This window comes from Palaemon carinicauda, chromosome 40 (genome assembly GCF_036898095.1).
Source record: "Palaemon carinicauda isolate YSFRI2023 chromosome 40, ASM3689809v2, whole genome shotgun sequence".
Lineage (NCBI taxonomy): Eukaryota > Metazoa > Arthropoda > Malacostraca > Decapoda > Palaemonidae > Palaemon > Palaemon carinicauda.
The window spans coordinates 59,186,067-59,212,669 of NC_090764.1; the positions used below are offsets into that span (position 1 = coordinate 59,186,067).

At 44.5% G+C, this 26,603-nt stretch overlaps 1 protein-coding gene across 1 annotated transcript in view; it reads right to left on the reverse strand.

The window, feature by feature from the left end:
• LOC137631802 (malate dehydrogenase, mitochondrial-like) overlaps nt 1–26,603 on the reverse strand; it is a 176,802-nt gene that overhangs the window by 91,533 nt on the left and 58,666 nt on the right. The window contains 1 exon segment of the mRNA XM_068363785.1: nt 2,990–3,112. Coding sequence (XP_068219886.1) covers nt 2,990–3,112 — 123 coding nt within the window.

The following is a 26,603-nucleotide window of genomic DNA, read 5'->3' on the forward strand; positions in this document are numbered from 1 at the left end:
AGCCACGTGCCTGCAGAATATTCAGAAGGCACTTCAAGAGATGAAACCTGCAACCGTGAATGCGAGCTGGAAGAAGTTGTGGCCCGATATTGTTTACGACGACAAGGGATTTACTCCGTCGGAAATCTAACACTCTGCAATACGGAAATCTGTGCAGTTGGCTGCCATAATTGGAGGTGACGGGTTTGGCGACATGACGACTGAAGACGTCGACGAGTTGTTGGACTGCCATTCCCAGCCCCTAACTGACGCAGACCTCGAAGACCTGACGAAATCGGCAAGTGAGGAAGAGAGTGATACCCAGGAAGAGACCCAAGAAAATGTCGAAGAAACGGGCTTAACATTAGAACGGCTTGCCAAGTTCTGCAACCATATCAAGGAGGCGAAAGAAATGTTACAAGAGTGGGACGAGGATATGGTTCGCTCGATGCAATTCTCCAACAAGGTCGATGACATCATGACTCCCTACAGGATGCTCTTGGATTGAAAAAAGAAGCAGCGGCAACAACCGATCACAATGTTTCTTCCAGCCTCGCAAAAAAGAGCCAGTTCCTCCTGCTAGTACGCCTTCGGAAGAAATTGAAGAAGTTTCCCAGGAAGAAGTTGAAGAGGTGTCCCAGGAAAAGACACCTCCGTCTGAAGAGACGTAAAATACTATCATTGACTGCACAGTACAACACATCATCAGCTTCATCATCATCATTTCTACTGTGCAGCAAATTCATCGCCATCACCATTCAAGTTTTTCTTCAACTTCTTTCGTGGTGAGTACAGTAACAATCTTTATTTTTTACTTTAATATTCTTACTGCCTGTTTTATAGTTTAGTAATGTACGTACTGTATGCATTAAGTTAAAGGGAAGGTTTTAAAAGTCTACATGTTGTAACCTATCATATTTTTTTTGTTTAAAATTTACATTTACGTACGTAAAACAAAATCAATCAATCAATCAATCAATCAATCAATCACTCACTCACTCACTCACTCACTCACTCACTCACTCACTCTCTCTCTCTCTCTCTCTCTCTCTCTCTCTCTCTCTCTCTCTCTCTCTCTCTCTCGTCTCTCTCTCTCTCGTAAATTGTTTTCCTGCTTTGCTACGTACAAGTACCTGTACTGTATAATTTATATTTGTAAGGTAACATTTTGTAAATGCTTTTACTGTAAATACTGTATGTACTGTATCATTATTTATCACTATCATCATGCGCGTTAAATGCCTTGTTTGTTCTGAGCGTGGTTGTTTACTGAGCGTACACGCCGTCGTTTCAGGCGGCGTCATAAAGAAAAAGATTTCATTTGGAAGTCCTAAGAAAAATACGTAAACTAAAACATTGGTAATAAAAAAATCAACATACAGTACTGTATAATCAATATAATCGATGCAAAAACTAACCTATACATATATGTGTACACTAAATGAGTTTGTTTCTTCATTATGATCAGAGATGAACGTAAACAAAACATTGGTTGCCATTTTTTATCGTGCTTTTTAGGTGTTTAGGAAACGCATGATATAAAATCGCCTTTAATATTTGTGCCTGTTTTAGTTTAGGGTGCTGTAGTACATGCATTAAGTGTTCTGTACATTAAAGGGTGGTTTGTTAACAGTACTACGTACAAGGGAAGGTTTTAAAAGTCCGAATATACATGTTAAATAAATAGGTAAATATGATGTCACTACTTCGCGGATTTTCACCTATCGCGCCCGCGTCTGGAACCTATCTACCGCGATAAACGAGGGTTCACTGTATTTGTCCTATTAGCATACGTCCATTAAAAATATATCAATCTATTATCAGAGATGATATAAAACTATGGAAAGCCAAAGTTTCGATTACGGGAATATCAATCATTAGCCTATTAGAAGGAAATCACTATTGCCTGCTCTCTTTCCGCCAGTCATATGTCACCAGGCATATTATATTTTTTACTGAAAATGGTTATTGTATTAATCAATAAAAGAAAATGCTAGCATACCAAGATAAATCAGTTCATTTTTATACAAGAAAATTGATTATTTCCAATGAAATATTTTAGTGTACTATTTTCGAATAACTTGTGACGTCATCGCCATGAAAAATTGGTCAACAACTTGAACAGTCGTATGTCGCATGGGACAAAAGTCAATGAATACCTGCATATGTTAGTATAGAAATAAAATTATTTATCTCGAAAACATCATAGTGTTCTGGAACGGGAGTCCTAGAGATTTCTCAGAATTACCACGTTGGCCCTAAGAAGCATGTTGGCAGTGCTGGACAATTCTAGATAGTCCTGCAGGAACGTTCAAGAGTTGTTCCCTCGTATATAAAGGACATGATGAGTGAGAGGGAAGAGACTTGACTGAACACTACTCCTGAGTGGAGATATTTCAGCTATATCTGCAGTGATTCTGAATTTCATACTACCAACGATATAATAACTTGAAGGATATGAAAAAGTTTGGAACTTCATTTGTTCATCATCAGAAGTTTTGTCCCTGCAAATCAACTTTTACATCTTTTTAAACAAAATATTGTCATTGCTGCATAAAAGCCTATGAAGTTAACTTAAGACCTACATCTTGGTAAGAACTTGTGTATTTCATTATTTAGCTTGGAGTCCTGAGAGTATTCTGTGGACCTTGTATAATAATGTAAATACTTCTTATATCTTAGTTATATTTTATGTATGCTGGCTATCATTTTCATTTGCTGTTTCTGTTTTGCTTTTTTTTTTTTTAAACTTATGAATATTTTACATAATCTATGTTGTGTATGATAGATAAGCATAACAAGTGTTAGGAGGCTTTATAAAAGCTTAAATTTATAAAGAAAATAAAATGTAAAAAATTTGAAAACTATAATGAAAAAATATACCTTAGATTTCTGCATATACTTTGCAGTTTTACAGCTATCCCAGAGTCCTAGAACAGATTACCCATGACAGCCAACAAATTACTGTATCGTACAGAGAACAATTATGAAAAACCTTAAAGCTCATTACCTTTAGTTCAGCCACAAATTCATTGGCACGCACAATATCAAGGGTGGTAACACCAAAGATGCGGCTAGGATCAGCTCCAACTTTCTTATAAACTTCAGAGGCAATTGGGACTGTGCTGTTCACCTAAAAAAAAAACAAATATGTAACAAAGATAAGGCATTAAGAGGAAAAAATGAATACAATAAAAACTCATTAATTTGAAAATCAGTTATCAGTATATCTAGATCAACCATAATCCGGATCATCAAAAATTAAATAATCTATGGTTATGAAATTAAAGTTAAAAATTATAACAAATTAGTGTTATTTTGCAGCACAGAGCTGCCACCTGTTTACCTAGAAATCAGGCTTTAGTTGTGAAATGTTTTCCCCTACAGTACTTTTAAATAGCGTGGTAATGTTCTTTCAATAAACATGAGAATTTGGAAGTAATTGATATTTTTCCTAACAATACAAACCTGGAGCTATTTATAGGGATATTACTTTCAGCCTAGCTGCATGACTAGCCCTAAAACTCTTAGCGAAGGATAACTACCCCAACCGGCTATCCGGCTCACTCACAATCCTGAGCTGAGCACCTACTACTTTGCTTGTAGGCAAGACTTTATTGGGGGACAGGTGCTGGCAGGCCAATCTGTATAAATAGCTCCAGGTTTATATCGTTACGAAAAATGCAAATTACTTTTAAAGTAATAGATCTCAAAGAGTTGTTGTTGATGGGCACCATAGTGAGTATAGGAATGTGATATCTGGTGTTCCACAGGGTAGTGTTCTTGGCCCATTACTTTTCATATTATATACACATGACACGTAGTTTGGCCTAGAAAATGATATTTTGATTATAAAATAAATTTTTGAATATACTTACCCGGTGAATATATAATAGCTGACGTCTCCGACGGCTCGACAGAAACCAAAAACTCGCGAGCGATCGCCATGAAGGTTGCGGGTGTGACCACCAGCGCCGACTATCGGCCAGATACCGCATATACTTGTAAACATCTCCAGTTCTTCTCATTCCGCTGGGTCTCTATCGGGGAGGAAGGGAGGGCCTTTAATTTATATATTCACCGGGTAAGTATATTCAAAAATTTATTTTATAAGGAAAATATCATTTTTAAATATTAAACTTAGCCGGTGAATATATAATAGCTGATTCACACCCATGGTGGTGGGTAGAGACCAGTATTAATACAATAAAGGCGTATATGCTCATGAGTTTTTGACAATTATATCATAACAAAACCCATTTAAATATAGGTACCTGGTAAGGAAGCTGACTCTGACGATTACTCTGCCTTATTAGTCCGCTTTCCTCACGAAGCCCAGCCATCCTCTCAGGATGCTGAAAGACTCCCAGGAGCTGTTATATCCAGGGCGACCACCCATACAACAGGACCTCATCAAAACCCTTAATCTGGGCGCTCTCAAGAAACGACATTTGACCACCCGCCAAATCAAAAAGGATGCGAAAGACTTCTCAGTCTTCCGTACAACCCAAGACAAGATTAAAAACATTTCAAGAGAAGATTAAAAGGATATTGGGATTAAGGGAATGTAGTGGTAGAATCCTCACCCACTACTGCACTCGCTGCAACGAATGGACCCAGTGTGTAGCAGTCCTCATAAAGAGTCTGGACGTCTTTTAAGTAAAATGAAGCGAACACCGACTTGCTCCTCCAAAAGGTCGCGTCCATAATACTTCGCAGAGATCTGTTTTGCTTAAAAGCCACGGAAGTTGCTATCGCTCTTACTTCGTGCGTCTTGACCTTAAGTAAACAACGATCTTTTTCACTTAAGTGAGAATGTGCCTCTCGGATTAAAAATCTAATAAAATATGATAAAGCATTTTTAGACATAGGCAATGAGGGCTTCTTAACGGAGCACCATAAGGCCTCAGACCCACCTCGTAAAGATCTGGTACGAGCTAAATAAAACTTAAGAGCTCTAACTGGACACAGTACTCTTTCAACCTCGTTGCCTACGATCTCTGATAGGCAAGGTATATCAAAAGATTTAGGCCAAGGACGAGAAGGCAGTTCATTTTTGGCCAAGAAACCAAGCTGAAGCGAACATGTGGCTTTATCTGTAGAGAAGTCGATGTTTTTACTAAAGGCATGGATCTCACTGACCCTTTTAGCCGAAGCCAAGCACACCAAAAAAAGCGTCGTGAGGGTGAGATCCTTCAGGGAGGCTGAATGCAATGGCTCAAACCTGTCGGACATTAGGAACCTTAGGACCACGTCTAAGTTCCAACCAGGAGTTGACACACGACGCTCCTTAGAGGTCTCGAAGGACTTAAGCAGATCTTGGAGATCTTTATTATTGGACAGATCCAAGCCTCTATGTCTGAACACAGAAGCCAACATGCTCCTGTAGCCCTTAATAGTGGGAGCAGAGAGGGAGCGAACATTTCTCAGATGCAGGAGAAAGTCTGCAATTTGGGCTACAGAGGTACTGGAAGAGGAAATGGATGATGACTTGCACCAATCTCTAAAGACCTCCCACTTCGACTGGTAGACCTTGATGGTAGATGTTCTCCTAGCCCTCGCGATCGCTCTGGCTGCCTCCTTCGAAAATCCTCGAGCTCCTGAGAGTCTTTCGATAGTCTGAAGGCAGTCAGACGAAGCGCGGGGAGGCTTTGATGAAGACTCCTTACGAGGGGCTGCCGTAAGAGATCCATCCTTAAAGGCAGACTCCTTGGAACGTCTACCAGCCATTGAAGTACCTCTGTGAACCACTCTCTCGCGGGCCAGAGGGGAGCAACCAACGTCAACCTTGTCCCTTCGTGAGAGGCGAACTTCTGCAGAACCCTGTTGATGATCTTGAACGGCGGGAATGCGTACGCGTCCAGGTGAGACCAGTCCAGCAGGAAGGCATCTATGTGGGCTGCCTCTGGATCTGGGACTGGAGAGCAATAGGTCGGGAGCCTTTTGGTCAAAGAGGTCGCAAAGAGGTCTATGGTGGGTTGACCCCGTCATCCAAAGACTCTTGCACACGTCCTTGTGGAGGGTCCATTCTGTGGGGATCACCTGACCTCTCCGACTGAGACAGTCCGCCAAGACGTTCAATTCCCCCTGGATGAACCTTGTCAACAGTGAGATGCCTCGATCTTTTGACCAGATGAGGAGGTCCCTTGCAATGACGAACAGTGTGTGGGAGTGAGTGCCTCCTTGCTTGGAGATGTACGCCAAGGCCGTGGTGTTGTCCGAATTCACTTCTACCACTTTGTTTCGTAGAAGACTCTCGAAACTCGTCAAAGCCAAGTGAACAGCCAACAGCTCCTTGCAGTTGATGTGCAGGCTCCTCTGATCCGACGTCCAAAGACCCGAACATTCCAGACTGTCCAGAGTCACTCCCCAACCCAAATCCGACGCGTCTGAGAATAACACGTGGTTTGGGTTCTTGACCGCCAGGGACAAACCCTCTCGAAGACTTATGTTGCTGTCCCACCAGTTCAGGCACGTCTTTACTGGCTCGGAGATCGGGATTGAAACAGCTTCCAAAGTCTTGCCCTTGTCCCAATGGGAGTCTAGATGGAACTGGAGAGGGCGAAGGTGAAGTCTCCCTAATGAGATAAATTGTTCCAGGGATGACAGAGTCCCTAGGAGGCTCATCCAACTTCTCACTGAGCAACGGTCTTTTCTCAGCATGAGGCGAACTTTGAGCAAGGCTTGATCTATCCTGGTGGCAGACGGAAAAGCCCGAAAAGCTAGACTACGAATCTCCATCCCCAAATAGAGAATCGTCTGGGAGGGATTCAGTTGAGACTTTTCTAAGTTCACTAACAGTCCCAACTCCTTTGCAAGATCCAACGTCCATTGAAGGTCCTGCAGACAGTGATGACGGGACGACGCTCTGAGTAGCCAGTCGTCCAGGTACAGGGAGGCTCGAATTCCCGATAAATGAAGAAATTTTGCCACATTCCTCATGAGCCTCGTAAAAACAAGAGGAGCAGGGCTGAGGCCGAAGCACAGTGCTCGGAACTGGTACACCACATTCCTGTATACAAACCTTAGATACGGTTGAGAATCCGGGTGTATAGGAATGTGGAAGTACGCATCCTGCAGGTCGAGAGAGACCATCCAGTCTCCCTCTCTGACCGCTGCTAGGACGGACTTCGTGGTCTCCATCGTTAATTTTGTTTTTACAACAAAAACGTTGAGCGCACTGACATCCAGCACTGGCCTCCAACCTCCTGTATGCTTGGGGACTAGGAAGAGACGGTTGTAAAATCCCGGTGATTGAAGGTCCGAGACTTTCACCACCGCTCCCTTCTCTAGCAACTGAGACACCTGCTGATGTAGAGCTTGTCTCCTTGACTCCTCTCGATACCTGGGAGAGAGGTCTAAAGGAACTGTTACTAGAGGAGGTCTCCGTACAAACGGTATTTTGTACCCCTCCTTGAGCAACAACACAGACTCTCGGTCTGCACCCCTCTTCTCCCAGGCCTGCCAGAAGTTGTTCAGTCTGGCCCCTACCGCTGTCTGAGGACGTGGGCAGTCAGACTCTGCCACGGGAGGACTTGGATCCTCTCCTCTTGCCTCTTTTACTGTCGGCACGAGCGCCTCCCCTACTGGGGGCTCTTGCCACGAAAGGGCGGGATAAACCTCGTCGCTGGGGTATCGATCTTGGGTCTTACGACATAAGACGATGAAGGAGCAGCCTTGCGCGCCGACGTAGCCATCAGGTCGTGGGTATCCTTCTGCACCAGTGAAGCCGCAATATCCTTGATCAACTGCTGAGGAAACAAGGCAGATGACAACGGGGCAAAGAGAAGCTCCGACCTTTGGCAGGGAGTTACTCCTGCCGAAAGGAACGAGCAAAGAGTCTCCCTCTTCTTCAGGACTCCTGCCGTAAAGGTGGCGGCGAGCTCATTAGAGCCATCACGGATGGCTTTGTCCATGCAGGACATAATAAGCACGGAAACATCACGGTCGGCCGAAGAGATCTTCCTGCTTAAGGCTCCTAGCGACCAATCTAAGAAGTTAAAAACTTCGAAGGCCCTGTAAACCCCTTTGAGGAGATGGTCAAGGTCCGAGGAGGACCAGTAAACTTTAGAGCGTCTCATGGCCAGGCGACGGGGAGAGTCTACGAGGCTTGAGAAGTCTCCCTGGGCAGAGGCAGGAACTCCCAAGCCGAGAACTTCTCCCGTGTCATACCAGACGCTCGCTCTAGAAGCCAGTTTAAAAGGAGGGAAAGCAAAGGCTGTCTTCCCCAAACTCCTCCTGGTGATCAACCAGTCGCCTAGCAAACGTAAAGCTCTCTTAGAAGAGCGAGAGAGCACTAGCTTAGTAAAGGACGGCTTCGAAGCAGCTAGGCCTAACGTAAACTCTGACGGCGGCGAACGAGGAGCAGCAGTTACAAAATGGTCCGGAAACAGATCCTTAAAAATCAGCATGATTTTTTTAAAGTCCATAGAGGGCTGAGCAGCTTTAGGCTCCTCTCCGTCTGACAAAGTCCCCAAAGGAATATCAGTTGGAGGGGGATCAGCAACTTCCTCATCTGAAGGAACCTCGTCCGACAATTGCCGAGTCTCAGGAAAAGGAGAGACCTGCCGCGGCGGCAACGCTTGACAGGCAATGTCAACAAGCAAAGGAGCAGCAGTAGCAGTAGAGGAAGCGACGTCACGCCGCTGCTGAAAGGACTGAAATCCTTGTGACTGACCAACAACAACAACAACTGAAGTTGATTGACGCTCGACGTCACGTCGGAACTGCCTTGACTGCATAGACTGAGCAGGCAAAACAACCTCCGACTGCGGTGATTGACGCTCAACGTCACGTCGAGAACGTCAACACGAGACTGAGGCAGCGGCTGAACGTCAACATGAGACTGCGGTAGCGGCTGAAAGTCAACACGAGACTGCAGCGAGGGAGAAACCATGTCACGTGACTGACGTGAAAAACTACTGACATCACGTTTCAAAGTACAAGAAACGTCAGCACTAACGTCAAACGGACGAGTAAATACTCGTTTGGGCGGCTGACGGCCAGAGTCTCGTTCAGCGTAACGGCGACTCGAAAGCAAAGGATCATCGCGAATCTGCTCAACGTCATACTCCTCCATAAGGGAGGCAAGCTTAGTCTGCATGTCCCGCAGGACAACCCATTTGGGATCAACGGGAGTCGGAACGGGCCGGGACGATGGTAACGTCTGTGTTGGCAAAACATTGCCTTTAACGCGACCCTCGGACCCCGTGTTACGCTTGCGTTTAATAGGCGAACAGTCTTCCGACGACTGCAAAGGGTCAGAGCTGTCCCAATGGCTACAGCCAGGACGCTGGACCTGTCCTGAAGGGACTGACTTTCGCTTCAAGGGTCTAGAAACCTTGCGCCAAGGTTTCTTTTGCGAAAAGTCTTCGGATGACGAGGAGAACACAGTCTCACCCGTCTTATGGTAAGGGCGATCTTGACGAGAAACGTCCGATACCAAAGAAGGAACGTCTGTACGTTGGTTAAAGCCTCTCGTCCCCTTAAGTCCTACGACATTACTTCTCCCTGGTGCAGGGGAGCCTGAAAGAGGTCTCGGACTGGGGGAGCGACAAGCACGAACAGACGAACCCTCGGTCGCAACACTAAATACACTTTGCGCACTTATCACTTTATCACTACGATTTTCTGATTTACCACTCTGACACTTCAATAACTTCACATCTGACATGAGTTGGTTACGGTCCGATGCTAAGGACTCAACTTTTTCGCCTAAAGCTTGAATCGCAAGAAACATATCCTGCATGGACGGTTCATGAGTGCTAGTAGGGGGTTCAGGAACAACTACTACAGGGGAAGGATTAGGTTCAGGGGCATGGGAGGAGGAAAATTCCAACGACCTAGAGGAGCTTCTCCTCACCCTATCTCTCTCCAGCTTACGAGTATATTTATCATATTCAGCCAGTCGAATTCCGACAAGACCACGCACTCATCACACCGATCTCCTAATTGGCAGGATTTACCCCGGCAATTAGAACAAACGGTATGTGGGTCGAGAGAGGCCTTGGGAAGACGTTTGTTACAATCCCTCGCATTACACTTGCGAAATTTAGGTCCAGGGATAGGAGAAGGGTCAGCCATATTGAACAATCAGAGAAAAACCAAAACAAAACCAAAGTCATCAACAATAAATACTAGCCAAAAAAGGGTTTCAAGAGTTTTAATTGAAGAAAAAACACCCGTCACAGCGAAAGCTCAAAAACAACCAAAATAAAGTACTTCACTAAAAAGGACGAAAACTCAAGGTCATCAGCGAGCGGAATCAACTTGTCGATAAGACCAACAGAGAAGAACTGGAGATGTTTACAAGTATATGCGGTATCTGGCCGATAGTCGGCGCTGGTGGTAACACCCGCAACCTTCATGGCGATCGCTCGCGAGTTTTTGGTTTCTGTCGAGCCGTCCGAGACGTCAGCTATTATATATTCACCGGCTAAGTTTAATATTTAAAAACAAGCTTGTGGCATATGCAGATGATGCTACTCTCTTTGCATCAATTCCATGCCCTGAATGTAGATCTGGGGTTGCTGAATCCCTTAATAGAGATTTAGCTAAAATTAGTGCATGGTGCAAATTATGGGGTATGAAGTTGAATCCTAACAAGACTCAAAGTATGATTGTAAGTAGGTCAAGGACAGTGGCTTCACAACATCCGGATCTTAGTATTGATAATGTTTCTTTAACTTTGTATGACTTAAAATTTTAGGTGTGATTCTCGACATCAAATTTACTTTTAAGAAACACATTAGGTGTGTGTCTTCTTCCCTTGCACAAAAATTGGCTTATTGAGAAAGTCTTTCAAGATTTTTGGGGATCAATCTACTGTATTCTGAAGAAGTGTTTTAATTCTTTCATTCTACCTTGTTTCGAGTATTGTTCTCCTGTCTGGTCTTCACTTGCTGATCCTCATCTTAATTTGTTGGACAAACTTACTGTCTATTAAATTTCTTATTCCTGATCTAGATATTCTTTGGCACCGTCGTTCAATTAGTTCATTATGCGTGTTGCATAAGATTTTTCATAATTCTGACCATCCTTTACATTCAGATCTTCCTGGGCAATTCCATCCTGTTCATAATACTAGGCAGGCAGTTAATTCTAATAGCCAAGCCTTCTCCATCATGAGGCTCAATACTACACAGTATTCTAGGAGTTTTATTCCAGCTGTGATCTTCCTAATTGGGTAGTTGAATCAGTAGAACTTCAAAAGTTCAAAGTTGCAGCAAATGTTTTCATGTTGAACAGACTGACATAAGTCTTTCTATAGCTTATATATGACATATCTGTTTTGACGTTGTTACTGTTTTTAGAATGATTTATTGTTAATTTGTTCTAATCATTTATTTTCTTATTTCCTTTCCTCACTGGGCTATTTTCCCTATTGGAGCCCTTGGGCTTATAGCATCTCGCTTTTCCAACTAGGGTTGTAGCTTGGCTAGTAATAATAATTTAAAAAAAATGTAATTTTTTCCATCACTCTAAACAAACCCTTGCTTTTTATAGGGATGACTTACTTCTTAGGAGGGTGGACGTCCATACCAACTGGCTCTTGCCATTAACCAGGGTTATCTCCTTATGATATAGACCATACTCTGTAGGAAGCCTTACACCTTGCTAAAAATATTGTGCTATGCATGGCTATAGGCCTCTGCAAGCTGTGCTCGTGATACTACCAATATGACTGATCTAGGTATGAGTTCTCAGAGACATAAGAATCTTAGAGAGTACCATAAAAATTACCCAATCCCAATTGCTATAGGTATTAGGGATGCAACAAGTTTTATTTCTACACTAGATTACACAAAGGAAATGGTTATTACCTGCAGAAAGATGAGGCCAGCTATGCTGAGGACCCTGATGCTGATTCCCCAATTGAGGAGAAGTGAAGGAAAGAAAGGTAGTCGGTCATTCTTACTCATTCACCCTAGACTAGTCCCGGTTAACCTAGCCCACAACTATGCTACTTGTCCATCAAGAAGTTGAGGTGTATGAGGGGACCGTCCGCTATGTCCGTCACTTTTTTTCTAATGATTCAAACTACACAATTTTCACATATGTTCTAGACATACATAATAGCTTCATCTTATAAAAATTTCAAGTCATTTGATAAAAAAACTTTTTCATTTATTAGCAAAAATCATGATTAAAAAAAAAATTTTAGGTACATTTTTCTCCACTAATATGACACCAATTGTATTCAAAATTATATCATCAAAACTTCTTTATAAATCAAATAATTCTGTGTGACAGACTTTATTTTTCTTTTTTTTTTTAAGAATTTTTTCTTCGTCTAGGCGTAAAATAATCATGAAGAGAAAAAAAAAATTCTGGTACACAAAATTGTGCAATTTTTATTCTTCTTTTCAATGATATCCTTCTCTCTAAAATCAAGCAATAAATAAGTGAGAAAAATGTACCTAAGCAATAAATAAGTGAGAAAAATGTACCTAAGTGTGAATAAGTATGTTTTTGAGTTATGAGCTCCCAAAATATTTGCTGTAAATTTTCAGTTTTTTCTTAAAAAAAAATTAAGAAAACACTTTCATGAAACCTTATTTAGTACTCTTATTGTTTATTCCTACATGAAGGTTCCCTAAACGTGGTATTTAAAAATGTTATTTTCATTAATAAAATAAATTTTTGAATATACTTACCCGATAATCATGTAGCTGTCAACTCCGTTGCCCGACAGAATTCTACGGAAGGGATACGCCAGCGATCGCTATACAAGAGGGGGGTGTACTCACCAGCGCCACCTGTGGCCAGGTACTGCAGTACTTCTTGTTGACACCACCTCAATTTTTCCTCGGTCCACTGGTTCTCTATGGGGAGGAAGGGTGGGTCAATTAAATCATGATTATCGGGTAAGTATATTCAAAAATTTATTTTATTAATGAAAATAACATTTTTCAATATTAATCTTACCCGATAATCATGTAGCTGATTCACACCCAGGGAGGTGGGTGAAAACCAGTGTACATGTATATCAAGAAGCTAAGTATCCCGTATTTCATATTATCAGTTATTCAAAATAACAATGAAATTATAAGTACCTGGTAAGGAAGTCGACTTGAACCATTACTCTGCCTTTAACAAGTTCGTCTTCCTTACTGAGCGCAGCGTTCCTCTTAGGAGGCTGAACAACTCTAAGGTGCTGAAGTATCAAGGGCTGCAACCCATACTAAAGGACCTCATCACAACCTTTAACCTCGGCGCTTCTCAAGAAAGAATTGACCACCCGCCAAATCAACAAGGATGTGGAAGGCTTCTTAGCCGACCGTACAACCCATAAAAAGTATTCAAGAGAAAGGTTAAAAGGTTATGGGATTATGGGAATGTAGTGGCTGAGCCCCCGCCTACTACTGCATTCGTTGCTACGAATGGTCCCAGGGTGTAGAAGTACTCGTAAAGAGACTGGACATCTTTGAGATAGAATGATGCGAACACTGACTTGCTTCTCCAATAGGTTGCATCCATAACACTCTGCAGAGAACGGTTCTGTTTGAAGGCCACTGAAGTAGCCACAGCTCTCACTTCATGTGTCCTTACCTTCAGCAAAGCAAGGTCTTCTTCCTTCAGATGAGAATGTGCTTCCCTAATCAGAAGCCTGAATAGTAAGAAACTGAGTTCTTAGACCTTGGAAAAGAAGGCTTCTTGATAGCACACCATAAGGCTTCTGATTGTCCTCGTAAAGGTTAAGACCTTTTTAGATAGTACCTAAGAGCTCTAACTGGGCAAAGTACTCTCTCCAGTTCATTCCCCACCAAGTTGGACAGGCTTGGGATCTCGAACGACTTAGGCCAAGGACGTGAAGGAAGCTCGTTTAGCAAAAACCGAGCTGCAAGGAACATGTAGCCGTTTCAGATGTGAAAACTATGATCCTGCTGAAGGCGTGGATCTCACTTACTCTTTTAGCTGTTGTCAAGCACACGAGGAAAAGAGTTTTTAATGTGAGGTCCTAAAAAGAGGCTGATTGGAGAGGTTCAAATCTTGATGACATAAGGAACCTTAGGACCACGTCTAGATTCCAGCCTGGAGTGGACAACCGACGTTCCTTTGAGGTCTCAAAAGACCTAGGGAGGTCCTGTAGATCTTTGTTGGTGGAAAGATCCAAGCCTCTGTGGCGGAAAACCGCTGCCAAAATACTTCTGTAACCCTTGATCGTAGGAGCTGAAAGGGATCTTACGTTCCTTAGATGTAACAGGAAGTCAGCAATCTGGGTTACAGTGGTACTGGTTGAGGAAACTGCATTGGCCTTGTACCAGCTTCGGAAGACTTCCCCTTGAGACTGATAGACTCTGAGAGTGGATGTTCTCCTTGCTCTGGCAATCGCTCTGGCTGCCTCCTTCGAAAAGCCCCTAGCTCTTGAGAGTCTTTCGAAAGTCTGAAGGCAGTCAGACGAAGAGCGTGGAGGTTTGGGTGTACCTTCTTTACGTGAGGTTGACGTAGAAGGTTCACTCCTAGAGGAAGAGTCCTGGGAATGTCGACCAGCCATTGCAGTACCTCTATGAACCATTCTCTCGCGGGCCAGAGCGGAGCCAACCAACGTCAGCCGTGTCCCTTTGCGAGAGGAGAACTTCTGAAGTACCCTGTTGACAATCTTGAACGGCGGGAATGCATACAGGTCGAGATGGGACTAATCCAGCAGAAAAGCATCCACGTGAACTGCTGCTGGGTCTGGAATCGGAGAACAATACAACGGGAGTCTCTAGGTTATCGAGGTAGCGAACAGATCTATGGTTGGCTGACCCCACAGGGCCCAAAGTCTGCTGCAAACATTCTTGTGAAGGGTCCACTCTGTGGGGATGACCTGACCCTTCCGGCTGAGGCGATCTGCCATGACATTCATATCGCCCTGAATGAACCTCGTTACCAGCGTGAGCTTTCGATCTTTTGACCAGATGAGGAGGTCCCTTGCGATCTAGAACAACTTCCACGAATGAGTCCCTCCCTGCTTGGAGATGTAAGCCAAGGCTGTGGTGTTGTCAGAGTCCACCTCCACCACCTTGTTAAGCTGGAGGGACTTGAAGTTTATCAAGGCCAGATGAACCGCCAACAACTCCTTGCAATTGATGTGAAGTGTCCTTTGCTCCTGATTCCATGTTCCCGAGCATTCCTGTCCGTCCAAAGTCGCACCCCAGCCCGTGTCTGATGCGTCCGAGAGGAGACGGCGGTCGGGTTTCTGAACAGCCAAAGGTAGACTTCCTTGAGAAGAAAGCTGTTCTTACACCACGCGAGAGTAGACCTCCTCTCTTCGGAAACAGGAACTGAGACCGTCTCTAGCGTCATGTCCTTTATCCAGTGAGCAGCTAGATGATACTGAAGGGGGCGGAGGTGGAGTCTCCCTAACACGATGAACAGGGCCAGCGATGAAAGTGTCCCTGTTAGACTCATCCACTACCTGACTGAGCATCGGTTCCTTCTCAGCATGCTCTGGATGCATTCTAGGGCTTGGAAGATCCTTGGGGCCGACGGAAAAGCCCGAAAAGCTCGACTCTGAAGATCCATACCCAGGTAGACAATGGTCTGGGATGGGACGAGCTGGGACTCCTCAAAATTGACCAGGAGGCCCAGTTCCTTGGTCAGATCCATAGTCCATCTGAGAATCTCCAGACAGCGACGACTTGTGGGAGCTCTTAAAAGCCAGTCGTCTGACGGAGCCGGACACAAGATCATGGTACTGCTGCACAGTCTGTGAACTGTCAACCATGGGGAAGCGAGGAAGTACAGTGACAACCCGAAGCTGTCTAGACTGTCTGGGTCGTACAGACAACTCCTTATCGGGTTGCTGAGGTTGCCGCACTGCGTCACAACAAGTCACTTCTGCTGGTTGTTGAACGTCTTCCCAGTGACACACTGACTCCGTAAACAAAAAATCCTCTAACAAGGACTAAGCTTGGACTGCATGTCTTGCAACACAGCTCAAGGTCTATGGGAGCAGGTGTGGTAACAGACGGGGTTAGCGACTGAAGTGGAACCATTACCTTCCCTGGAAGCATGTTATGCTTAAATAAAAGTCCATAGGAGGCTACGCAGCTAAAGGCTCCTCTCCAAATGACAGAGTCCTCAAGGGAATATCAGAAGGAGGGAGAATAGCACTTTCTCATCTACAGGGACCATATCCGAGAAAAGCTAAGTTCTCTCAGTGAGGGTTTCACTGGTGCAAAAGCAGCAGACTAGAAGGCAACGTTATGAAACTGCTTGACAGTCTAGTGAGTTGGCAACAACCAAAGATGTGTGACTGAGAAGCATGCGGTAAGGTATGCAGAGCATGCTGTATGTAGAGCATGCTGTAAGGTAAGCAGAGCATGTTGCATGGCGTGTGGCTTATGCTGCATGGGATGAGGCTCATGCTGCATGGGATGAGGCTCATGCTGCTTAAAAGAAATCTGAACCTGACACTAATCTAGCTGTCCGAGGATTTACCTGGTGAGACATCAGTCTCTTTACCAGAGAGTTTTACCAGATTTCCCCGGGCCACCACGTGACACAATTGGTAGTAATTCATTCAAATTACCTCTAATGAGTCAATATGGATAAATATCAACACAACATCGTGTTCAAATAGAAATAAATTTCTACCTCATACTTGGGATCGAACACTAGCCCCTTCTAATGAAAGGCCAGGTCGAAACCAACCATGCCACGAGAGCCCATAGGATGTCGCATAGCATGAGGCTCCTGCCTCATGGGTTGAGGAGGATGCCGCATAGCATGAGGCTCCTGCCTCATGGTTTGATCCTGTGAGGTTCCTGCCTCAAGAGTTGCGTCTGCCTCAAGGGTTGAGGGGGTAGCTGCGCAGAGAGAGGCTCAGGCTGCATAGACTGCGGTTCAAGTTGAATGGGAAGAGGCTCAAGCTGAGGAGAAAGTGGCAGATGCATGCGTTGAGATGGCTGACTCATAGCATGAGGTTCCTGCCTCAAGAGTTGCGCTTGCCTCAAGGGTTGAGGTGGCTGCGCAGAGAGAGGCTCTTGACTCACGAGTTGAGGTTCTTGAGGTGCTTGCCTCGAGAGTTGAGGTTCTCGCCTCGAGGAAAGTGGAGGTGGTTGTTGCGAGAGTTGAGGTGGCTGCCTCAAGGATGGTAGAGGTTGTCGTACCTCAAGAGGTTGCTGCCTCGAGGGTAGTTGTAATGCAAGATACTCCTGCCTCAAGGGTAGAGGAGGTTGTAAGGCATAAGGCTCCTGCCCCCATTGTTGAGGAGGTTGCTGCGTGGTAAGAGGCTCCTGCCTCAAGGAAAGTGGAGGTTGCTGCACAGCGCTGGTATCTGGCAACTCCCAACGCGGCAGCTCACGCATGGAGGTAGCTTGAGGAACCTCAACCTCATACGTCTGGCAGATTGTACTGCGCAGAGGAGGAGGAGCGTTCGCAGGAGGAGGTGTATTAACCTTCTCTGCCTGAAACTCCTGCATCAACACCGCAAGCTGAGACTGCATTGTCTGCAGCATAGACCACTAGAGTTTAAGAAAGACAACAACAAACGGAGCTACTGTCCGTTGAGACTGAGGGTCTAAAACAGCTGGTGCGGCAACAGACGGAGCTACTGCCTGTTGCGATACCACCTTGCCTCTCTGGGAGGTGTGCAGTTGTCGTACTGCAGCAAGTCCGAACTGACCCAGGGCTAATGGCTACACCTAGGAGCTGGACTTGTGCGGAAGGGACCGACTTGCACTTAAAAGCTGCAAGATTTGGTCCATGGTTTCTGCGAGAAACCTCTTCCGCAGACGAGGAATAAAAGGGCTCTCTCGTCTTTGTGTGGGTGGGGTGATCACGTCGGCAACGTGTGTAGATACACCCGAAACCACGGAGGGAAAACGTCTGTTCGTCGATCAAGGCCTGCTGAACCCATAAGTCCTTCGACATTACTTCTCCCCTGGGCTTGGGAGCTTGTAAGAGGTCCCAGACTAGGCGAACAACTGGCACGAACAGACGAACCCTCGAACGCAACACTGTAACACTTTGCGCTTATCACTTATCACTTTTGATTTTCTGTTTGCACTTATTTCACTGAACTCGAAACTTTAAGTGGTTTGTACCTGAAACACGCAATTCTATCCTTCCTTAAAAGTTAGTAATTGCGAAAACAGAATTACAATGTAACAGAAAAATCTAATGAAAGATAAATAATTCAGTGGCTGGAAAGAGACTAAACACTAGATCAAATAAACTACGTTTAAAATCTCTCACCGCATAAAGCTTGAGAACAAGAAAAAACTCTAGAAACGTTTACCTTCTTCCCCTAAAGAGACTAGGGAGAAGAGCAAAAACGATAACAACGTTACTCGCTTGAACGAAACGTTTATCCTCCTCTCTCTCCCTCCGTCTCATCTCTCTCTCTCTCTCTCTCTCTTGACTTAGAACCTGAGAGAAGAGCCCAATCATATATATCGTTAAAACATATTATTGTTAAAGGAAAAAAACTGAAAGATTTCCCAAATAAAAAGTTCCTTTATTAGAATTAAAACCATTAAGCTAAGAAAGAATGAACAAAACGCTAGAAACGGTTTACTCTTACTGCAACGTGACACCGTGAAAATTCTCTCTCTATCGTAACGATAGAGTGCAAGTTGAACGTTCTGAACGTCAACAACTGCAGAGACAAAACAAAACGTTAGTTCAACTTTGAAAACAGTACGAGACTATCAAAGAAATTCTTTCAAAAACATTAAAATAGCATAATATGTTAACAGGTAAAACCGAAATGACGGGCTCAATGTTAATTAACTTCGGTACCAAGAAAAGACCGCCTACTATTAGGAAAGGTCGAATATAAACAAATATAAAAATTAATTTTAATAAGTTTATAATAAAAGGAAGTTAATCGAAGAGGCCTATAAAAGGCGGAGAGATATAAAATAAATCTATAACTTTTGTTAAGCAAAATTAAGAAAGAGAGTCTATACTCTCTTAGACACCAACACTTCCGTCTAAGGGAAGGGTCGGCCATTTAAAAGTGAAAGAGTTCATACTCTCTTCGTCACCATAATTAATCAAATTAATTCCAAAAGCTAGCTAAGCTAATGATAAAACTTCCTGAATAGCGAAAGCTAAACTCTAGAGCAAATACATCACCAAATCGTGAGCAAAAACTCCAGAATCAACAGCGTATCCATGTAGGTCTAGCCGGAGGCACGACAGAGGAAAAATTGAGGTGGTGTCAACAAGAAGTACTGCAGTACCTGGCCACAGGTGGCGCTGGTGAGTACACCCCCCTCTTGTATAGCGATCGCTGGCGTATCCCTTCCGTAGAATTCTGTCGGGCAACGGAGTTGACAGCTACATGATTATCGGGTAAGATTAATATTGAAAACCTAAGTTTACTACTACACTTGGTGTAAGGGTGTCATGAGTTGCCAGAGTTTTAGTTAGAATGCAACGTAGCTTCTACACGTCTTTGGAAACTCTGGCTGTCCTTCTCGTAGATCGCAGTTTACGTTCGCCTACCCTCTACCAATGCCTTCCATCTCTGCTAGACGTACGAGATTTCAAAATATAAGTGAAAAGAAAAAGCTATATAAATGCAAAAATAAACATGCAAAGACGATTCTGTCGAACTCAGTCATGTAGACGATGCAGTAAAGATGTCATCATTTAAAGACCGCTTTATCTTCATTATTTGAAAAAAAAATAATTGCCTGAAACTTCTGGAGAGCATGTACAATACGTTTCTGCATAAATAGAAACAATGAAACAATTTTCGATTTTTTTAAATTAAAATTGTTCTCTCAAACACTATAGCAGATGGTCCCCTTAACCCACTTGCTGTGCAGCCACCACAGGAGCAATGGAAAACATTTCCATGCTCCTGCGTGTCATGTCTTGGTGGTAAAGGGCAGTGAAGGTAGTTTGAAACTTCCACACACCCATTAGCAGTACCTGCATCACAGAGTAGTTCTTTTTTAATGCCAGGGATGCTTTGAGTTATCGTGGTGGAGAGGGGTCGGGATTGATTACCAGGTTGATGACCTTGTGAATCCAAGCCGAGATGAATTTTTTTGTAACCTTCCTCTTGACCTTCCCCTTGCTGACAAAGAGTACCGATACATGGGGGCGAGCTGCTGCTGTTCTCTTGAGGCAACAACTCACGACTCTTCAATAGACAAAGTACCAGTTGGTCTGGGTCATTGGTTTTGGAACGCAGTCGATTGCCGGAACCTACATTTTACTAAGGGGTTTATCCTATTTTCCCCTCTCCCCCAAGGCTCTGAGTGGTCTCAGATCCTTGTACACTCTGCGGACAATTCCTTTTTAAGAAGCCTAGCTTGGCTCATCCATACGGATTTCCCCCATTTGAAACCCTCGGGTCCAAAGGAATTGTCTAAGGATAAGGTTACGGTAACCGGCTGGGCGGGATTCACAATTATGTGTCTATCTACTTCCTTTCCTGCTCATCAATCTTGAACATTAATATGCTATTATAGATTAAGTTATTCTTAAGTCTAGAGTAATGTAAGTCATTCTTATGCCTTCCATGTACTCATGACCTCTTTCTTTTACAGGAGAAGTATATGAAGTGCGAAAGCAACTTCTGTGGAGTTAAGCACCCGGACCTCTACGGGCACAAGGCGTGCCGGACCCACGCCCCCTGCGCCGCCAAGAAAGGCGACCTTAAATTCTGGGACCCGCAGAACTGTTCAGTCTGCAAGAGTCTTCTTGACGAGGCGTTCAACGATCCTCCTACCATCGCTAGAGAGAAGCTACGCAAATGGGTGCGTGGCTTCCAAAAGAACGTCACTGGACCATATCTTCCCAATGAAGACTTGAGGGCTTTGCTTTTTCCGAAAGCATCCAAGGAGAACAAATTCCCACCGTCCAAATAGTGGTCGAACCCAACATCGACATGGCTCAGTCCATGCGTGAGTGCCCTCTTGATTCCGACAACGTGGAACGTATGTCGGAGGTGTCTGAAGAGACGGAGAAGAACCTCATGGGCGAGGAGCTCGACTATGAGGAAGATCAGGTGGAATACCCTGACTCGGAGAACGAGGTCGCTCCAGCTCCCCCAGCAACTCCAGCACCGTCCGAGGAACCTGTTCCTTCGACTTCTGCCACCCCGGACCCTCTTCCATCGGCCACTCAAGAGGTCTTCAGAATGCTTGAAGCCCTCATGGACAAGAAGCTGCGTGAGACCCAGGAACAATTCCGGACGACTCTTGTCGGCTTCAAACAACCGAAGAAGATTTCAGTTAAGGACCTCCCCACCTTGGAGATACGCCGAGCATATGCCAATCACTACTGGCAAAATCTACATTAGTGAAAGGGTTGGCTCTATTCTTCTGGAAGAAGTGGAATTCTTCCCGAACTTCGAGGCTTATCCGGACTGTTTCGTCCGGCTCAGGTCCGAACCAGCCTCAAAAGAAGAGACCGAACCAAAGGCAGTGATAGTGTTCGATCTCGCAAAGGCCCAAGCTATGCTAGCTCAGGCAGTGAAGAGTCGGGGTTTCACAAACTCCAAGATGCCAGCGCTGAGCAAGAAGCATCCAACCTTTGTTGCTCCAGCTACTGCGACCTTCCCCTTCATTGAAAAGTCCTTCCAAGCGGTCATGAAGGCTGTGGAGGAAGGGAAACCTTGCCCTGCACTGGAGGAGTGCAGACCCTTCTCCCTTACTCTTCCCCCTGATGATAGGCACTGGAAAGACATCCAGCTGACTTTCACGGTAGGAAAGCTAGAACCTTATGTGGCTGGTCGTCAATTCAACGAGGACCTCCCACGACTGAACGATCATCTCCTTCGTAGGGAACAGGATACCAAGGAGAGACTCGCCGCTTCGCTGTCACATCAGGTACAGCTAGAACTCATGGCCGGGGACACCAGAGTCCCGGACTTTTCCATGGTCCTTGCTAAGTCACACCTGGCGACTGTGACCAAGGATCTGTACAGTTTCGCTAGGGCTCGCAGAGCCTGTAGGGAATTCGTATTCGCCAGTGCAACGGTGAAACACGAACCCCGGAGACTGATTTCCTCCAATATCTGGGGCAAACATCTCTTCCCGTCTACCTTGGTGAAAGAGATAGTGGACAAAGCTGCCACGTAGAACAGGAACCTTCTCCACAAGTGGGGCATGTCCCGAAAGAGGAAGTCCTCTCAGGACGATGGCCCTCAGCCTAAGAGGAAATCCTCAAAACCCAGACCCCAGCAACGTCAACCAAGACGACAGTTTCCGGGTCCCGCTACTCCCCAAGTGGCTACGCAGCCACAACAGACCTTTCAATTGGTCCCCCAGCCGGTGGTGTCGCAGTCACCGGTCTTCACCCCTGCCTATGAGCAACATTCGACTACCTTTCGTCCCAGAGGTAGGGGCTCAGGCAGAGGCTCTGGCAGAGATTCTTCTCACCGTCCCTCCAGAGGCAGAGGAGGAAGGGGAGCTAGCGGCTGAGGTGGCAAACCCTCGGGACACCAGAAGCAATGAAGTGCTTCCGGTGGGAGGAAGACTCCGCCAATTCCAGGATCGTTGGACCTTCGATCCTTGGGCACACAGCCTCATCAAGAAAGGACTGGGCTGGAGCTGGACTCAACCACCCCCATCCTTCCAGCAATTCTTCCAACAGTCAACCCCCCTCCTGGAAGAATATGTCCTAGAACTCTTGAACAAGAAGGTGATCAGGAGGGTAAAATCAACCAGGTTCCAAGGGAGACTCTTTTGTGTTCCCATGAAAGACTCAGACAAACTCAGAGTCATTCTAGACTTGTCCCCTCTCAACAAGTTCATTGCGAACAACAAATTCAAGATGCTGACTCTGCAACAAATAAGGACCCTTCTGCCTCACAGTCTCCATAGACCTGGCAGATGCCTACTGGCACATTCCAATGAATCACTACACTTCCTCCTACCTAGGATTTCGACTCCAAAGGAAAAGTTACGCCTTCAGGGCCATGCCCTTCGGGCTCAACGTGGCTCCACGGATCTTCACCAAGCTGGCAGACGCAATCGTCCAACAGCTACGTCTTCAGGGCATCCAAGTGATGGCCTACCTAGACGACTGGCTAGTCTGGTCGACATAGCCCGAAGATTGTCTGAGAGCCTGCAACAAAGTCACCCAGTTCCTAGAGCATCTGGGCTTCAAGATAAACGCGGAAAAATCTTGCCTCTCTCCAGCTCAGAAGTTCCAATGGTTGGGAATCCATTAGGACCTTCAGTCACACCACCTTTCCATTCCACAGAAGAAAAGGAAGGAAATACAGTAGCAGGGTCTGTCAGAAGGCTTCTAAAATCCAAACGGATCTCAAGACGACAACAGGAACAAGTTCTCGGCTCTCTACAGTTCGCCTCTGTGACAAACCCAGTGCTTCGCGCACAGCTAAAGGATGCCGCGGGAGTCTGGAGACGATTCGCATCCATCGCTCGAAGAGACCTCAAGAGACGGCTTCCGAACAGACTTCGCTTACTTTTAAAGCCGTGGTCAGAAGCAAAGGCCCTGAAAAGGTCCATCCCTCTTCAACACCCGCCTCCATCGATCAACATCCACACGGACGCTTCACTGGAGGGTTGGGGAGGTCACTCCCACCAACAACAGGTTCAAGGAACATGGTCTCCCCTATTCAAGACGTTTCACATCAACATCTTGGAGGCCATGGCGGTTCTTCTCACCCTGAAGAAACTCTCCCCGCCTCCCTCGATCCACATCCGTCTGACTCTGGACAACTCGGTGGTAGTCAGATGTCTCAATCGTCAGGGCTCGAGATCGCCCCAGATAAATCAGGTGCTTCTCCCGATCTTTCGTTTGGCAGAAAGGAAGAAATGGCACCTGTCTGCAGTTCACCTACAAGGATTCCGCAACGTGACGGCGGACGCTCTATCGAGGACAAGCCCAATAGAGTCGGAATGGTCTCTAGACGCAAGATCATTCTCCTTCATCTCTCACCAAGTCCTGGAACTTCAGATCAATCTCTTCGCGACGAGCGACAACAATCAACTTCCTCGATATGTGGCCCCGTACGAGGACCCCAAGGCAGAAGCAGTGGATGCCATGTCCCTGGATTGGAACAGATGGTCCAGGATATACCTGTTCCCTCCTCCCAACCTTCTGCTGAAAGTCCTATCCTCCTCCCTTCAAGAGGTACACGAAACAAAAACACGGCATTCGATTACAACAGCTGATACACACACACACACACACTCTCTCTCTCTCTCTCTCTCTCTCTCTCTCTCTCTCTCTCTCTCTCTCTCTCGTGTTATACAATACTTATAAATATATGAAGAAACCAAAATCGTCTTTCTTAAAGTGTCAATTAAATACGAAACGAAAAAATTATACCGTGTATACATCCATTTCAATCACAGCTTAAAATATTGTATCCAATTTCGTCAGCAAACCACAATTTTTTAGGAAACATCATTTTATTCTAGAAAATTGCTACTCTTTAAAAAGTTAATTGCGCTTTACGGAAACATGTGCATTTGTTTTTGAATTTCGGGTGTGTTTTAAAAATCCAGTATTGCTGACTTCTTTTTGTTTTACTTCTGGCTGGGATCAGATCAGCTGATGTCTACCTGCCGCTCTCAATAATATACGCGTATGAACACAGTAACAAAGTATTGTTTATACCATTTCTTAACTTATTCAAACCATCTATACACTTAGTTAATATTACATAAGCACCAATGTGTTTTGATCTATCATATTTTTTGTTTAGTACTTTTAAAACTAACTCACACTCTCTCTCTCTCTCTCTCTCTCTCTCTCTCTCTCTCTCTCTCTCTCTCTCCTCTCTCTTTTTTTCTATAGCTAGGCTACCTTTCGCTACTTTCGCTACTCTCATTTTTTTACCTCTCTCTCTCTCTAACAAATGAAATCTTTGTGGCTTCACAAAGTATTAATTATGTTAAAAGTCGATCATGATTCAATTTTCCTTACTTTCTCCAAACTCGCACCATCTATGTCACGTTGAACGTTATAGTGGTAACTTAATTGTTCGATGACTTTAAAACACGGCCTAGTACTTTCTTCTTCTTTTACTTTTTTTCTGAAGGTTCCATAATTGAGGTGGGTATAAGTGGACTTATAACTGAAGTTAGGAAAAGTATTTTGGATATGAAATGGACAATTATCTTTCGTAACAGTTTGGAATTATCGTAAATTATCATTCTGTCATTAGCGGCAGTTTGTTATTGTTGATTACACGCAAAAAAATATAAATAAAAAAAAAGTTTTCCTGCTTTGCTACGTACAGTATGTAGGAATTTATATACTGTAGATACGGTAAATTTTTTAATAACATATTTACCAAAAGCTTTAAATATTATTTATCACTTTGATCATGCGTGTTTAATGCCTTCGTTTGTTTATTATGATCGAAGATGGAGCATACAGTAAACGAATGAAAGGTTTCCATTTCAGGCGGCGTCATAAAAGAATAACATTATATAAATGGCATTCATATCATTATTTGGAAATTCGAAGAAGAATCAAGTAGAACATTGGTAATAACAAAATCAAAAATATAATCAATACTTGGTAAGATTGCTGTCGATGCAAAAACTAACCTATACACAGATGTGTAAATGCGTCTGTTTCTTCGTTATGATCAGAGATAAACGTAAACAAAACATTGGTTGTTGTTTTAATTGTGCCTTTTGGCATGTTTAGAAAACGCATGATATAAAATCGCCTTTATGTTGATAATTCTGGATTTTCAATGATTCAACAAAAGCTAGTCTATAGAGTGATGATTTTGCTATTCACTAGTTGTCTTATACAATAGATATGACAAACGTTAAAATTTGTCTGTACAGTGATACCTCTGGATACGAAAGTTTCTGCTTACGAAAAATTCAGGATGCGAAAAGTGATTCGAAGATTTTTATGCCCCAGGATACGGATAAAATTTCAGGATACGAAAACCTTACGAGATCCCAACTCTTCGCCGAGAGTAATTTTAAAAAGCGCGCCGCCTGACTTTGAACTTGGATAGACTCACTTACAGCCTCCCGCTCACACCATTGGTTATCTCCCTACTCTGACGCTAGCTGACGCATAAGATCCTGCTTTCCTATTGGTCGGCAACTATCCCAGCTTGCCTACGCACGGGCGTTCATCTCTCTCTCTCTCTCTTTTCGTTCCGACCGCGGTATCGTTAACAGACATTGTGTGCTTTCGCTTGTTTGACTTAGTGTTAATATACAGTACATTCGTACACCACGTGTTATCGCTAATAAACATTCGTTACTGTGCACTATACTGTATTAGTGTTTACTATACATAGACTGTATATAACGTTATGTAGTGTATTTATTACGTATTACTGTAGCCATGGGTCCCAAGAATGTTGCCGAAGGAAAGAAGAAGATGACGATGCTGCTCTCGATGGAGACGAAACTTGAAATCGTTAAAAAGTACGAGTCTGGCATGCGTTTAAGTGCGATCGCCAAGGAGTATGGCCGGAATCCGTCTATGATAGGCACCATCCTGAAGCAGAAGGCGGCCATCAAAGCAGCAACACCTTCTAAGGGCGTCACTATTTTCTCCAACAAGAGAACGCACGTGCATGACGAGATGGAGGAGGCTGCTTCTTGTGTGGATCAAGGACAAAGAGATCTCAGGAGACACCATCACTGAGACTACAATTTGCCAGAAGGCCTCCGCCATTTTCGGTGATCTCGTGCGTGCTCAGGCCGAAGAAGGAG